The 17,596-nt window shown below is 42.6% G+C and overlaps 1 protein-coding gene across 4 annotated transcripts in view; it reads left to right on the top strand.

Annotated features, from left to right (window-relative positions):
- bicd1a (bicaudal D homolog 1a) overlaps positions 1-14,438 on the top strand; it is a 33,222-nt gene extending 18,784 nt beyond the window's left edge. Inside the window, exons 2-9 of one of the 4 annotated variants that reach the window (XM_078256180.1) lie at positions 1,981-2,193; positions 6,296-6,448; positions 6,765-7,271; positions 10,161-10,553; positions 11,124-11,876; positions 12,036-12,187; positions 12,332-12,542; positions 14,391-14,438. In XM_078256180.1, coding sequence (XP_078112306.1) covers positions 1,981-2,193; positions 6,296-6,448; positions 6,765-7,271; positions 10,161-10,553; positions 11,124-11,876; positions 12,036-12,187; positions 12,332-12,542; positions 14,391-14,438 — 2,430 coding nt within the window. Of the gene's footprint in view, positions 1-1,980; positions 2,194-6,295; positions 6,449-6,698; positions 7,272-10,160; positions 10,554-11,123; positions 11,877-12,035; positions 12,188-12,331; positions 12,543-14,390 lie in introns of all 4 variants that reach the window. The other 3 variants (XM_078256179.1, XM_078256181.1, XM_078256182.1) reach the window with 3 other exon arrangements.
- Positions 14,439-17,596: the final 3,158 nt, after the last annotated feature.

The raw sequence follows: 17,596 nt of genomic DNA, 5'->3' as shown, positions 1-17,596 counted from the left end.
TACATTATCATCAGAGGAGCTAAACATCCACAAGACAAACCCTCTCCTTGCCAGTGCTCTATATACTCCAAGATCTGCAATAAAGTAGATTTCTGGCTGTAATAAAGTGCCCCTGTCTAAAAATAGGACCTCAGCATTCTGCCTGCTGCTTACTTAACCTGTTAGCTCATGAATCAGAAGTAAATAGAAAATTGAAAAATGACTAGCGGTGGACAGAAAAGACAGCTGCCCACTGGAGCTCATGTCTTCTCCGAATAATGGATGCTTGTACTTTATAAATGATTCATTTCGAAGAGAAACATTGATGAAATTATGTTATTATGGGGTGGGATTGGGAAGACTGTGAATTATTAATACTCTAGTCCAAATATATATGGCTCCCTGCATTTTTTTATTTGGCTTGGGTAACTCTCCAGGAATTGCATTACGATACATGCGGCATTGTTTACAGTTTCATGTGGAAATTGTAGACCATAAATTATTTTTCAGAGACAGCGTTATTGATCCCTTGTCTCTCCGGCCGGGGGGGGATGTAGATCTGCTGAGAAACAGAAGGATGGTTCATAGTGTTTTTATCGAACCACCAAGGCAGCTGCTGCGTGTGCGTCAAGGAGTTTATATATATCTATATTATATCGATATCGTGATATGAGACTAGATATCGTCTTAGATTTTGGATATCGTTATATCGTAATATGGCATGTGTTGTCTTTTCCGGATTTTAAAGGCTGCATTACAGTAAAGTGATGTCATTTTCTGAACTCACCAGACTGTTGGAACTGTTCTATTATTTGCCTTTACACAGTCATTATATCCACATTACTGATGATTATTTATCAAAAATCTCATTGTGTAAATATTTTGTGAAAGCACCAATAGTCAACACTACAATATCGTTGCGGTATCGATATCGAGGTATTTGGTCAAAAATATTATGATATTTGATTTTCTCCATGTCGCCCAGCCCTACACATTTATACAAACTAAAATGACATGCTATTCCTTAAACCTTGCACAAAGCAGCTGTATATCTCTGTATAACTGTATACATTTCACTTGTTGTTGGTCCATGCAGTCTACCAAGCTTTTGCGCATTTTTTACAGCACTAGTTTGGTACAGTAGGCCTGTGGTATGGTAGGCCTGTTTTGCTGTTGATGCATGCTTTGATTTTCCCAATCAAGCCTTGGCTTCTTTATCATGACAAGTCAGCTCTCAGTGCCGTGAAAACCTGTGTCAGGAAAATGGGAACAGTGTGTCTATTGATCACAGTGAAACATCATCCTACATAGTCAGAAAGCAGGTACAGCTACCTTAAGGGACAGCCCCTGCGAGTATGCTGTCAGTGGTCAAAAGAACAGCAGGAGTACGCCTAGTGGCCATTACTGTGAAATCAAATCCAGTGGTGTAGTCTACGTGATACGCAGGTATACGCAGTATACCCACTAAGAAAGCTCCAGGATTTCCATATACCCACTTAAAAATGCGCAATGGCATGTAACAACATACTTTCCATTATCATTTTCAATATTCAGAATTGTCATCTGTGTTTTTTTTTCTTCACATAGGCTAAATAAAGGTATTTTCACCATAAATTGGTGCATAAAAGTGTGTCAGAGTGCAGGATATGAAGTCTTTGACACTCAAAATTTCCCTAGGGGAGGACATCCAGACCCCCCACTATGGTATGCCACCCCCCCACCACTCCAAAAAGGCCCATTCTGGCCCATATATATAGGCCCATACATATACAGTATAGTATACCCACTACAATACATTAGACTACACCACTGTGCAAATCTCTCACATGGATTAGGATGTTGTTGTTACATGTTACATGTCTCTTCATTTTTTACTTTGACAAAGATGGTGGTTGGTTGTTTATTATTATTAATAAAATAATAATAAAATAATATTATTATTATTCATTGCTTTTCCTCTGCCCCCTTCCTCTGACCATCCCTCCTGTTCTTCCTCCCCAGGCGTTCGGCCAGGCTTACACCAACCAGCGTAAGGTGGCAGAGGATGGGGAGACCAACGAAGAGACGTTGCTGCAGGAGTCAGCCTCTAAGGAGGCCTACTACATGGGCCGTCTGTTGGTGCTGCAGACAGAGGTGACGCTGAGCCGTTCTGTGGCGTCCAATGCCCAGGCCGAGAACGAGAGGCTCAACGCACTCGTGCAGGAGCTACGGGAGGTGAGCTTGTCAAAAGTTACAGAGTGCACCTTCTGCAGATGATTTAAAGTGCTCATATTATGCCATATCAGAATAGGTTTACATGGTTTAATTTTCAGAAAACACCATATTTTTGTTGTACTGCACATTGCTGCAGCTCCTCTTTTCACCCTGTGTGTTGAGCTCTCTGTTTTAGCTACAGAGTGAGACATCTCACTTCTGTTCCATCTTTGTTGGGAGTCGCTAGGTAAGGACTACTAGCCAGTCAGAAGCAGAGTATGAGGGCGTGCCCTGACAGTACCTAGGTAAGGACTACTAGCCAGTCAGAAGCAGAGTATGAGGGCGTGCCCTGACAGTACCTAGGTAAGGACTACTAGCCAGTCAGAAGCAGAGTATGAGGGCGTGTCCTGACAGTACCTAGGTAAGGACTACTAGCCAGTCAGAAGCAGAGTATGAGGGCCCTGACAGTACCTAGGTAAGGACTACTAGCCAGTCAGAAGCAGAGTATGAGGGCCCTGACAGTACCTAGGTAAGGACTACTAGCCAGTCAGAAGCAGAGTATGAGGGCGTGCCACGCTAGCAGCTAGGCGAGCATTATAACGTGTGTTCCAAAGTGACCACGTTTGTCTCTGAAGTAAAGGCTGGACTACAATAGAGCTGTTTGGAGCAGTTTGTGAACAGTGTTTTCTGTTGGAGATGGTAAGTCCCTTTGGGGGGGACTTTGGGCTTTTTCACTTTGTAAACCTATAACGTGCACAAAAAAGATATATAACACAGTAAAGGAAAGGGAAAAAGCCAAAAAGCCGTATATGAGCACTTTAATAGTTCATGCCAGATGAGGAAAACACAGGAAATCAGGAATATGATATATGTGAAAAAAACAGCATTGCATTATCTAACAGTAGAACTTATGCATTGGAATATACGCTCATTTTAGTAGATTAAATTCTCTCATACATTCTTGTTTTTTCATCATATCAATACGTATGTATAGATAGTAATGTAGGTGTGGCTCAGGTGGTACAGCGGTTGCCTACCAATTGCAAAGTTGGTGGTTTGATCCTTGGCCCTGCAGTCCCATGTCGAAGTGTCCTTCGGCAAGACACTGAACCTTGTACGGCAGCCTCAGACACAGTCTACGGAGGTGTGTGAATGGTTCCTGTACTATGTAAAAGCGCTATGAGTAGTCGATAAGACTAGTAAAGCACTATATAAATACAGTCCATTTACAAGAAATTTTTAAAATCCCTTGGGAAAACTTATAATGGGAAAAAGCTGTACATTTAAGATGTGTAAAATGAGCTGTAGTTGCATAGAGGTTTGGTGGTTGTTGAGTTTTGATAAAAGATCTCCTTTATTTTGAAAGGCTTGGTCACTGAATGCATTTTGAGGCCCAGAAACAAAAATAATAATCTGCAGCTTAGTCAGTATTTGTGCTAACTTTGTGAAGAGTTTGAAAAAAGGTAACTTGGGATTGTGAGAAAAGTACAACAACCTGTTAAACTGCAATTCATTGTTGTAATTAGTTGAATTCTAAGCAGACTATTGTCCGCATTCTTGTGATGTACTGTACATTAACTTACATGAGATCAGTGTGTTTGATAAAGGGTCACAGTGGCAGAAAGGGGGTCAAACCTGACACAGAGATCACAATATGCATGTGTATACGTGCGAAGCATGCGTTTATGCATTCATACATGTCTGCAGCCACTGTGCAGCGCAGGAGTTCAAGCTGGGGTCAGACGCCGCGGCCACGACCCCATTGTGGGGGGCAAATCCTGTGCTAAGCTGTGGAATAAGGGAAATGCCCTGAGCTCGGCACATGTGTAGGGACAGAGTGAGCCAGGCTGCTCTCATCACACGACCAGCACTACAGCCACAGCACGCACACTCTCATTCACTATATTCATCAGGGAGTGTTGTTACTCTCTGTATATCTGACATGACACACGTGTCGTATGTCCGTGTGAACGTAAGCAGAGTAATATCATACACAACAGGTAGATGAGATATTCCACATTATGGAGCACAATATTTTCAATTGGGAAGATGAGCGTAGTCGACATATTTGTGATGAGTTGTCACACACACATACACACACCTGTCACCTGTTTGCATCACGATTGTGTCTCTTTGAAGATTCATCAAATGGCTTTTTGGTTCTCTTTGAAAATCCTCATTTGCATGCGTGAGGCCATTAATGAGAAGGAGTCGCCTTTGCAGCGTGAGAAGCAGGTGTTGCAGCCGCACCAGGGACTTTATTTGTGCAATCTTTCACAAGCACTATTGCCATATACAAATTCACATCAAAGAACTTATTGGAAAAGTTTACTTCAGCCTGTTTTTAGTCCGTATGTGTCAGAACATGAAAAGCATAAGAAATAGCTTAAAATCACAGGGTAAACACAAACATAGGGTATTTCACAATCGTATGTTTTAATGAATGCCCAGCACCCCAATTCCTCCCATGTAGAAGACAGTCGCTCACGGTGCATCTTGACATCTCCCTAAGCTAAACGAAAACTTTAAACCTGTAAAAAAAAAAAGTCACATTACCATATATTTATGTATAACATTTTGTTTTGATTCCCCATTACCGCAGCAGCAGTGGTGGTAATGATGAATGAGAACAACATGGCTGGACGTCTGCCATATTTGCCATTGTGTCATGAATCAGAGTCTGAGCTGTGAACTCCAGATGAGGGGTGAGTTGCCCGGCTCGGCCCTGTGGCGGGCTCATTGCCAGTGGTGTGTGCCGCACTGTCCCTGACCCCAGCCACTGTAGCCCCTCATCAGCTACGCTTCTATACAGCCTCACTGACTCATAATTGGCCTCTTATCCTGTGCACTTCATACAAGTGGACACGTTGTAGCAAGGGAAGGTCATTATAATCAATACAAATATGGCATCCCAAAATGTGTTATTGTATGATTTGATATTTATGGTAATAAGGTTTGTTCTTAAAATGTCATTTGGTTTATGTTATATTTCCCTGGATTAGTATGAAAGTGTTTTCAGTACAGGCCTACTGTATTTCTATGTACTTTGCAGTTGAGGCTCCATTTGTTTTAAGAGTATAGGAGCCGCTGTCAGCTACTGTACAAATCAAAAGATTAATTGTGTCATAATGGTCTTTGCTTTCAGTCCAGTTGCCAGTTCTAAAAGCACCATTGTCATACACCCCTAAACATACACAAGCACACACACATAGCACAGAAAAGGCCATATATGTTTGAGAGTTTCTTCCTCCTGTGTGTGCACCCACCCACTCCTGACACTGTCTCTGGGTCAGCACTTCTGCCATATGCACAGAGAGCTGCAGGGGAGCAGCAGGAAGCTCTGCAGTGAGAGAAGTACACATATGCGCATGTATAGTAGAAATGGTTCTTTACTTTGTATGTCCAGTAGTTATTGCATTGTACTACACATTTGGTGACGCCTGTGTTTTCAAAATAATAACCTCATTCTTATTCTGTGTGTAATTTCTGAGAAATACTGTATTCATCTTTAGGAAATACAGGGGAACAATTGTCCACTACATACTAAAAAAGCAAACAAGACCAGCTGAACTGAGAAAATGTACTGTAGAACACAAAATCAACAAGTAGGTTAAAAGTACCTGCAAGGTCGGTTCTTTAACAGAGAGGATATTTATCCATCTCCCTATTCCTTGAAATAAAACTCACTCTGATTTTTACTGAGGTCTATTCCCATATATATATATAGATATTAAATTACCATATATCCAGTGCTGCAGCCTACTATACTTAGATTTATGACCTTTGTGGCTGGTGCATTTTCGTCTCATCGACACTTAATCTGGTCCAGCATATGCTCATGTTTCTGTCTCTGCACAGCAGATGACAAAATGCTGATCTTTTTGTTAGTCTAAAGGTGCTGACTCATTGCATTTTAGATAATGAAATAGTTTGATATCCACATGCTATCAGAGAGAAGTATTATGTACATGTACAGTAGGAGTTTGAGAGTGTATAGTGTAGACTTTAAGCAAGTATGAGAGATATTACTTTCTGTGTGTGTCAGTTATGGATTTAGGTTATGAGCTGACTCTGATCCTCTTCCATCTCTCTCCTGACTCTTTACTTGTTTCCCTCACTCCAGAGTAACGAGATGCTGGAGCTACAGAGGAGCCGGATGAGGGAAGAGGTCAAGGAGTATAAGTTCAGGGAGACCAGGCTGCTTCAGGATTACACAGAGCTGGAGGAGGAGAACATCACGCTGCAGAAACTGGTGTCTACGCTCAAGCAGAGTCAGGTCAGTATAAACTTATTTTCTCAATTACGCCACACGCCACACATTGTGGTGTTTGGTTTTAGTTACCTGGCTCCAAAAATGTTTTTTATTTTTTAAACAAAGATTTTAAAAGGGGAACACACTTTAATGTCTAAAGTGTGCTTTCTTTTAATTTGTCTGCTTTTTTTCTTTTTTTTACTCACACCTTCCTTATGTCCCCCTTAGTTTGACCTGGGATTGGACCCAATCCTTAAAAGAATGTAATTAAGAGTTTAAATTAAATGTTTTCTACTCTTTTCTTTTCCTGTCCCCGTCTGTCCTTTCTGCTGCTCCTCAGGTGGAGTATGAGGGACTAAAACATGAAATCAAAGTACTGGAGGAGGAGACTGTTCTCCTAAACAGTCAGCTGGAAGATGCCTTACGTCTGAAGGACATTTCTGAGGGTCAGCTGGAGGAGGCCTTGGATGCCCTCAAGAGTGAGCGCGAGCAGAAGAACAATCTGAGAAAGGAACTGGCCCACCACATCAGCCTGAGTGACAGTGTCTACGGAGCAGGGGCCCATCTGGCGCTCACCGTCACCGGTGTAGAGGGTCTAAAGTTCTCTGAGGAGACCAACGGCACCAACGGCACCAATGGCACCAACGGCAGCTCCATCCCTGCTGCTAACGGCAACAATGAGGACAGCAACCGCCGTAACTGCCTCGTTCACACAGGCACTGGATTGGCTAAGATGAACGGGGACTACCGGCCAGGCTGGAAAGGAGAAGGCCTGCACCCCGTGCCGGACCTGTTCAGTGAGCTCAACCTGTCCGAGATGCAGAAGCTCAAACAGCAGCTGTTACAGGTGGGTCATAAGAAAGCAGTACATACCACAGTCAATTAAATTACCCACAATAACTAATAAAAGTAAAATCACCAGTGTTGACTTGCAGCTGCTAGAAAGCACTTAGTTTTGTTTAGCCCTTTTGTGTCATTAATGTTATTTTTAAGGTCAGTACTGATGCCACTTGAACGTCACATTGGTTGTGTGTCGACTCTGGAAGATTTAAGTTGCTTTAAAGCTGCTAACAACGTTAGCCAGGACAGTTTACTGCAGCCCAAAGCACATCAGAAGACAGCTATGCTGATCCACTTTCCCACAGTACATTTCATTTTGTTGTGGAAAAACGGAGGCGTCTTATCGATTGTCCTGCTGCATTCTGCGTGTGACTGTGTGTTTGTTTGGTGTATGACTGTTTCTGTGTGCACTGTTCATTGCTGCACTGATGAAAGCAGCCCTGGCCACTGTTTGCCACTGGTAACAGCAAGGAAATGACAAGGTGATGACAGTTTGGGAACGAGAAGAAAAGCAGGAAAAACACCACTTAATACTACAGGCTTTACTGAATGTTTTCCAAACATGAATACATATAATGGCACTGCAACATCATTTAAACTGTACTATCACAAAGTGACAGTGACAGACCACGCATATTCAGTGATAGTGGCAACGTTTTGCACATGTGCATTTAAGCCTATGTCAATGCTCATGAACTGTATATACTGTAATGCGTTGTATGTAATGTATGCTCTAATGTGCTTATGTCTCAGTGGAAGTGATGAAGCGAAATCATAGCAAAGCAAAAGAGTCCAGCAGCAGAGGCAGTGCATTTGCGTGTGCCATAGGAAGCCCTGTCAGGTTGATTAGCATCCAATAGGCACAGGGAAGAGATGCAGAGGCAAGACAGAGACAGAAACAGACTATTTCGGCTTTTAGTTTGGAGACAAGGGACAGAAATAGAGTCCTAACTGGGAAATGAGACCCAAAGAGGTAGGGGGAAATGTCATAGAAGTTTTTTTATTGTCCACAGGCACTGCACACATTTATACCAGAGGTGTTCTGATACCGATACCAGTATCGGTATACTGCTCCGATACTGCCTAAAACGCTGGTATCGGTATCGGGAAGTACTGGAGTTTATGTACCGATCCGATACCACGTAATAAAGAAAATCTACGTTAAAGTAGTTTATTTATGTTCTTTTTCCGTTATAACTGACTGTCATACTGGAGAATAAAAGACTGTGGCGTTCATTGTTTGTGTTTGTTCATGTTCTAAAAAGAGTTTACCCTGAGCCAGACCGACAACAAAGATAGAAATCATACCACATCCATACAGGGATAGTAGTATACAGCTGTTATACATCATATCATCCATACAGGGATAGTAGTATACAGCTGTTATACATCATATCATCTATACAGGGATAGTAGTATACAGCTGTTATACATCATATCATCCATACAGGGATAGTAGTATACAGCTGTTATACATCATATCATCCATACAGGGATAGTAGTATACAGCTGTTATACATCATATCATCCATACAGGGATAGTAGTATACAGCTGTTATACATCATATCATCCATACAGGGATAGTAGTATACAGCTGTTATACATCATATCATCTATACAGGGATAGTAGTATACAGCTGTTATACATCATATCATCTATACAGGGATAGTAGTATACAGCTGTTAAAACATAATAAAATATATGACACACTGGTATCGGATCAGAACTCGGGATCGGCCGATACACAATTTCAGGTATTGGAATCGGTATGAGGAAGCAAAAAATGGTATCGGACCATCTCTAATTTATACCACAATTAATTCCAACTTTCCATTGTGATAAGCTACATCCATATAAACAGACAGTATAAATGTAAGGCTTCTATAATGTAGTATAGGAAAGAATTCTCATTTTACTACATACAGTGTGTTGAACGACATAACAATCATACTCTAGGTAAATTAGATTCCTGGTAAAAAATGTAATTAAGTCATTATAGTTTATTTTCGCCCAAGCTGAGCTCCTCTGGGAAATAGAAAATGAGATCAGTAGCTGCTATATGAGCCGTATCCCTTTCTCTGTTAACACAATTACTCGCTAATCAATTTTCCCTCTCAAGATGATTATTCTGGTAAACACCAGCAGCATCGAAATTTTTTATTTTTTTTTAAATTCAATATAGACCAAAAACATTCACAATTTCATTAGAGGTATCACTCTAGGCTTTAATCGTCATTTAAATGCTTTAAACTTATCTATTTGCTAAGCTTCCTTCGGCATTCGAAGACTTGGATCAATAAAGCTTTTAGCTTTGTGGGAGCACACTCCCCTGATCAAAGAGCAATTAAACATTATTAAACTTACCGGCAGCTTTGTTCAGAAATACAGGTCAACTGATACATTGCTAGTCTATGATTTGTCTGTGTTTGTTACCTTGCTGCTTAATAATGATGGTTGCATGGTACATTGTCTTTATCTTTATTGGCCCGTTAATATTATGGAGTTATGCAGGTCATACTGATAAAACATTTGCGTAACTGAGCCTAAGTCCTGCCCTATGCTGGTTGCATGGTACTTAGTTATTATCTTTATTAGCACCTTTATATTATGGGGTCGTGGAGGTCAGATGGGTTACACATTTGCGTAACTGAATTAAGTTCACTTGTAGTTGGTTGTCAGAACTTGGAAGTCACACGTTTTGATCTGTTAACATGGCAGAACACACCAGTGCAGAGTACTATATAAGAATATATAAATATATAAAATGATAACGTGAAAGTCCTGTCCTGGGTTTTATGAATATGTAGATCATTAATCACGGATGCAGCATTATGTTTTGCCCTCACTGTCTTGACTGCCTCTCATGTGGTAGCGTATCCTCCCCCAATCTGCAGGTGGAGCGGGAGAAGTCGGCGCTTCTCATGAACCTGCAGGAGTCACAGACCCAGCTGCAGCACACGCAGGGCGCCCTGACCGAGCAGAATGAGCGCGTCCATCGCCTCATGGAGCGCGTCAGCGGCATGAAATGTCTCAATGGAGACAAAGAGCTTGATGAACCACAGGAGAGTGAGAAACCTGACGGGGGCTCCTTATCACCACCAGCCAATGGTCACCATGATCCCGATATCCATGGGTTCGAGATCCTGGAGTGTAAGTACAAGGTGGCGGTGACGGAGGTGATCGACCTGAAAGCAGAACTAAAGGTCCTGAAGGAGAAGTACAACCAGGCTGTGGAGGGGCAGGGGGACAGCCACAGCGACGACAGGGTCCCGGCACTGACTGAACAGGTTTGGCATAGTTACATACAGTGTATATTTATTAGGGGTTGGGAAAAAATCGATTCATGTACAATGATTCACCTAAATATTTTCTGTTTATACGGTACCACCGACAGTGACTACATCATATCCGTTTCCAGCAAAACAGAGAATGCATGTTATGTACTTCTTTACAAATGAAATAAATGTAGATTATTGTAGATAAATAGACTGACTGACTGACATGTGATGTGCTTTCTTTTAAGAAAACAATTTGTTTTTAGAAATGTCTCATGATATATTGTCTTATTCAACTCTTTTTTTTTTTAAAGAAGGAAAAAGAATTTGCAATACTCAATACTATCCATTCGCAATACTTCTAGAATCGCAATAAATGAAAATCGCAATACAAATCAAATCGGCACCTATGTATCGTGAAAGAATCAAATTGGGACAAAAGCATATCGTCCTAGCCCTAATATTTATATTTGTATTCCTGCATCTTTATCCACCAAATACTACTCTACTGGACGATAATAACTGCACTCAGTGCTGTTTTGCACCCTGTGATGTTGCAAATGTCCAATTTTATCCAAACAGGTAACTCATTTGGAGCGTAGTTATCGTGAGAGTCGGGAGAGGGTGGTGAGCCTGGAGGCAGAGCTCCGAGCATCGGCGAGCACAGCCACAGAGAGCCAGGGCATGCTGAACGCAGCACAGGATGAGCTGGTAACCTTCAGTGAAGAACTGGCACAGCTCTACCACCATGTCTGCCTTTGCAACAACGAGACACCCAACCGCGTCATGCTGGACTACTACCGCCAGAGCCGCGTCACACGTAGCGGCAGCCTGAAGGGCTCAGACGACCACCGGGCTTTGCTCTCACCTCGCTTGGCGCGACGCCTCGCTGCAGCGTCTGCAGCCTGCTCCTCTGAGCTCCCGCGCACTCCCATGGACTCCCCATCCAAAGACGGCCATCTCAATGAGACGACAACCAACACAGTGGACTCCTCTCATAGCAGCCCCACCCGCAACCCTACAGGGTCCCCAGTCATCAGCATCTCTCCTTGCCCGTCTCCAGTGCCCTCCGAGGCAGGTGGGGACCTGCGGAAGGAGCCCATGAATATCTACAACCTGAACGCCATCATCAGAGACCAGATCAAACACCTGCAGAGGGCTGTGGACCGCTCACTGCAGCTGTCCAGGCAGAGGGCTGCAGCCAGGGAGCTGGCGCCGATGCTTGACAAGGACAAGGAGTTGTGCATGGAGGAGATACTCAAACTGAAGTCCCTGCTCAGTACCAAGAGAGAGCAGATAGCCACACTCAGGCTGGTGCTGAAGGCCAATAAACAGGTGAAAGAGGATTGTTCTTTGTACTTAACATACCATTAAAAATGTAATACCCATGCAAACTGTAGGAAACCAATCATTTTTCCTTTTTGTGTCAGAGATACAATCCAGATGTTATCTGAATTAGTCCTACATGTTACTGTCAAATGATCCACATTGCAGACAGCAGAGGGGGCACTGGCAAATTTGAAGAGCAAGTACGAGAATGAAAAGGCGATGGTGACAGAGACCATGATGAAGCTGAGGAACGAGCTCAAGGCTCTGAAAGAAGATGCCGCCACCTTCTCGTCTCTCAGGGCCATGTTTGCCACAAGGTGAGAGCGGCAAATGAGGTCATTAAGCTGGGAAAGTGAACATTTGAACGTTCCTTAAAATATAAGTAGAAGATTTGCCTGTGTGACAGATCTTCAAATCTTTGTTTCTTCCCTCTGCACCTTTATCTCTTTCTCTCTCTGTAGATGTGATGAGTACGTTACCCAGCTGGATGAGATGCAGAGGCAGCTGGCAGCAGCAGAGGATGAGAAAAAGACGTTGAACTCCCTCCTCCGTATGGCCATCCAGCAGAAACTGGCCTTGACCCAACGGCTGGAGGATCTGGAGTTTGACCACGAGCAGACTCACCGTGGCCGCGGCGCTAAAGTGGCCAAGATAAAAAGCAGCCCGCCAAAAGTAAGTCGCAGAGGTGCCGTCACAGCTCCCTCCAGTCCCACGAGGTTCCACAGCCCCTCCATTATCACCACCCACACCCTGAACACCTCCCTTACTAATCCTCCCTCTGTAGAACTAACCGCCTGTCCGTCCATGTCTGCGTGGACTTCAGACACACTTTCTGAAACAATCCAGACCTCAGCTTCAACTCTTCAACCGAACATCAGTTACCCTCATTTGTTTCTGGGCACCCAGCACATCATGGTAGACCCTGAGCGGCTAACCTTAGAGTTCAGACGACTCATTTATTCAAGACAAGACATAGGTCGACTGTCCCCCTCTCACAGCACCAGTAGCCCTGCCTCGGTATCTCCTCGTCTTCGACGAAGGCGATGATTCATCATCATCTATGTACACAGTTCCCAGAAGCCACTGGATTAGGTGGGATACAGAGAGGAGGAAAAACTGGTTTCACATGTCTATGGTTTGAACATGCAGCAACACTCAGGAAGAAGGGGCCCCTGACAGCTTGCTCCATCCTCAAAACAGCACTGAACAGCCTTTTTGGTATTGATATGGTTGGACTGCATAGAATTTTCTTATGAACACCGTTACAAATGTGATACCAGGCATCTTTCTTGGCATATGAATAACTGCTACCATAAAATGAGACAATATTTATATCACTCTCTTAAGAGTACTAGGAAGTGTGTTAAAGTGAAAACTGAGCAAAACATGGCTGCAGCCTCTGCTTCAGCATACAGTGACTCATAGCACCTCCCTGTGGCAGACTCTATGAATTACATGTTAGATTTCTTTTTCTTTATTGCATCTTTATCAAACAGTATTTTATCTAAACTATTCCATAAAAATATGCTATGTTGTAAAGCAATCCTTGACCAGTCAGACCTCCTCTCTGTGCCTCAATCTCCTATTTGATTGTCCCCTCTGTACACCTACCCCTCATGTAGTATCCAAAAGGAAAGTAGAGGGAGGTAAACTAAATCCACTCCTCCCTCTGCTGACGGCCATTGTCTTGACAAACCTCTCTCACAGTATTCCCAGAACATTTCCATTTTCTTTACTTTCAAATGCTGTATGACCACTCTCTCAATTCAATTCAAAGAGGCTTTATTAACATAACCATATTGGTAGGATGCAGACAATAAAGCATTAGGTTAACATTTGTGCAACAGCAACAATCATGTCAACAAAATGTAACAATAAGAACAAAACTGATGGATATCAACATAAAAACAAGAATATTACAGTTGTGTGTGTGTGTGCGTGTGTCTCTCTCTCACCCTCTCTCTCTCTTTTATCCTACCTCAGATAATATATAGCATAAGGGAAACAGCTTAAACAAGATTTTAAGATAACACAACATCATATGATATGAGTGGAACTGACGTCATGACTGGTGTGGACTTAAAACGGACTTCATGAATAGAATTGAGCCATGAGCACCAGCCACTTAGGTTATGCTTAGCCTGGCTTCAAGTATTTCCTCTGCTCTTTTTCTCATATTTCTCCTCATGCTCTCTTTTTCTCAGACTTTTCACTTACAGAAACACTGATTTCCACGACCAGAAGAATCACGGTTGAATATCCCCCACGGATGAATATCCCCACCATATGTAAATTATTAAGTAGTGCTATAGTAATGCCGTGAGAAAAACTGTATATAGAGCAGGATCAGACTGGTGCTTTAGTATAAAAACCAGAGCTATCGTAGCAGCAAACCAGTAGTAGTATCATTGTCTCTGACCAGGTCTTCCCCTGTCTTGTGCTGCGTGTTTTCTCTGTCCTATTGTCTAACCCTGAGTGTCACCACTCTGTATATCTGTCTAATTTATCAGTTTCTTGTAGATTGTCAGCAGCCTGCTGCCTCAATATCGTCACTCTCCCCACAACTAAGGCGCGGGAGAGCCTCCCTAGCCCGCAGGTAACAAGCTGGAGAACCTGCTAGTAGTAGGCTCGTTGACATCTATCTATCTGTCTGTCTCTCTGTCTGTTATACTAATAGTCACACCATTCACATTCTATTTAATGCACATAGACTTTCACATCTTTTCTTGGTTGAACACCTGCATCTGTAGAAGATAAAAGGTCCTGCATGCTCTCAGTTTTCCCACTTTACATTTGCTAGTTTTAGGCATGCAGGTTATGGCTGAGACCCTTGTATTTCATAAATAATTAACACCAAGAAGTGAAGGAATTGTTGTTTTTCACTTGCAGGTAAAGTTTTGCATGCCAGTATTCTATACGTGCTTTTGGTGTATCAATTGAGTGCCAATTCTCCTTTTTGTAGTTAGAAACACGATATTAAAGCGTAACTCTCGCCAAAATGCAACCTAGGGTCTGTTTGTGAATGTACCCGAGTCAAACTTTCGTTTAAAAGCACATTTAGGACGGAAGCGCCACTTTTAAGATGGACCGTAGTTTCGTTTTTCGGTCAAATGGCGTTTTTCGGCTGCTACCACCTCGGCAGTCAAAACGAGTCGATATCAAAACAAGTAGCCACAGATTTAGGATATATCTTGGTCACCGGTGGAGTTAAGGTGTAGAGCATTTTGGCGAGAGTTACGCTTTAAAGTAAAAATCTAGTTTCAAAATGTAAGGCTATACTTTGAATGTGCACTATAGTTTTCTCTCTTATAGACCTTTTTCATGGCTGACATGACTTCCCATAGCCTGAAAAGCACATGTGTTATTACTAAGGATGGAAGTGTTACATAAAGCCATGCAACCTAGCCAGTAGCTATAATTAGCACCATTACCCAAGTCAAGAGTCCACTGTGAGGAAGGTCTATTACTGTTGCTAGTTATGTTTGAGTTTACCGACAGACTGGGCAACAGGTTGTCTTTATCTTTGTCAATGGACAGAGACTTCCATACAAGGTAACTAGGAAACTGCTGACAGATCTGAGGCCATGTTTGGTTTTAGTGTTGTGCTGGTTAGCCAACACTCTCCAATCCTGTTTTGTTTGCGATGTTTTCACCAAATACTTGAAGTCTTGAAGTATTATATAAACAGCCCTTTCCTTGTCTCTGGGGTGGTTTAAAGGAACAGTTTGACTTTTTAGAAAATATGTTTATTGTTTTCTCGCCAAGCGTTAGATGAGAAGATTGATACCACTCATGTCTGTACGCTAAATACAGAGCTACTGCTAAAAGCCGTTAGCTAGGCTCTGCACACAGAGTGGAAACTGGCGGAAACAGCTACATGTAGCTAGCTCTTTCCAAAGGTAACAAAATGTGCCTAAAAGCACCTCAAATGTTCACTTATTTACACATGCACATATTACACATTATATCTAGTTTGAGTAGTCTTCATACAAAAAGTGTAAAAACAATAGCCTGTCAAGCCAGACCCACATCAAGATGTTGGGTCTGGGAACTCACCTCAGCAGGGCTCAATCTGAGGGTTGTCTTTCAAATTCTCTCTGCACGCAATTGGATAGCGCTACAACCAACCAGAGCAACGCTAGGTGATAGATTAAACGTTTGCCGTACCGAAAACATCTTTCTTTTTTAAGAATGACTTCAGTGCCGTTCTTTGTTCTTTTCTCAAAGAAAAGCTGAACTCCAAGTCTTCCAGAGTCACGGCCAAAACCGATTCCAAAGGCCGCTGTTCGTCAGCAGCAGCAGCCATCTCCTTTGTTTTCAAGTAGCAGGGAATTCACGCGGAACCGTCGCAACTCTGCCGTCATTATGTTAAGCCCCGCCCACTGACTCTATACATGATGTGATTGGCCTGACCAGAATTTGACAGCTCGCAAGCCAACGAAGAGTTGCTAGACTGACCCTGGCTGCAAATGACATTTGCTGCCGCTAGGGTGGTCTAGATTTCTAGGCTATAAAAACAATGTATTGTGGTTTTATTGGGGTTTATATGCTGGAGGAAGAAAGCGAATAAGTGTGTTTCCCAAAAAGCTGAATTTTTCCTTTAAGAAAACCATGTCAGTCTTTTTGCCCACATCACAGGTTGCATTTTTGTTTGTTGATTTGGTGTAACCTCATTTTCTTCCAACAACTGTTCCCCTCTTCGTAGCCTTAACATTACCAGTTTTTTTTTTACTCAATCTTATTTATTTTCTTCTCCTGTCTCTCTGCATTCTTACAGTCCTAAATTTTTGGCAGACCTCCAGAAACACCGTGCAGTCCTGTCCAGCAGCAGTAGCCCTCTCTCCCCCTGCGATCCTCGTAACTGTCTGGCCCATCAACCCCCGCTCCCCGGCACCTAACCCCACTGCTCCAGCCCAGGCTCTGGCCTCGGCCTGGTAGGAGTCACGCAGAGACAGAGAGACACTTTGGATTGGGGTTCCCTCAGTTTTACTACCCCCAACCTAGCATCCACCTGGTGCGTATTGGACTCTGTGACCCCACCCCCCCACGCCCCCATAAGCGCAAACATGGTCCGGCCCTCGGCAGGCCTCGTGGTTACCTGGGTCGCAGACGAAGAGCAGAACGCTCTCTTCTTCTCTGGAAGTGACATCCTGTCCTGGAAAAGGGCTGAACTAAGACGCAAAATGAGTGATGAATCACTGGAATCTTTTCCCTTAATCGTATTAGTATTTATTTATAATTTATTTACTCTATTGATTATTTATTTAAATATTGATTTGTAACACATTTCTAAAATATTTATTACTGGAATGTTTGTTCTGTGTTTGTTGGTCATTCTTCAGTATGGAAATCAAGCTGTGTGTTATTGCTGTGGTGAAGACTTCAGTGATCACAGACAATTTGGCACATTCACTACTGTACACGGCTGAACAAAGGAAAACCAATGCAACCAAAATCAGACCTGCAAAGGTTCTTTCTGTTGTAGTAAACCAATTTAAAACTTCCCCTTTTCATACTATACGGCATTAAAATGTCAGATTTTGACAGTATAATAATCAAAACATATGTATGCCACTTTCACATAGGAGTGTTAGAGTACATTGGGTTTGACATTGCAGACAGACTAATGAAGGTAAACACTTTATTTTAAGAAAACTGTTTCTTGTGGTGGTGATGGGTGGATTTCAGCTACCTTTCTAACATCACTAGTCTTTCTCGGGATGCTT

This window comes from Sander vitreus, chromosome 8 (assembly GCF_031162955.1).
Source record: "Sander vitreus isolate 19-12246 chromosome 8, sanVit1, whole genome shotgun sequence".
Classification (NCBI taxonomy): domain Eukaryota; kingdom Metazoa; phylum Chordata; class Actinopteri; order Perciformes; family Percidae; genus Sander; species Sander vitreus.
The sequence above is the reverse complement of the archived record's forward strand: the minus strand, read 5'-3'. Positions and strand labels throughout refer to the sequence as shown.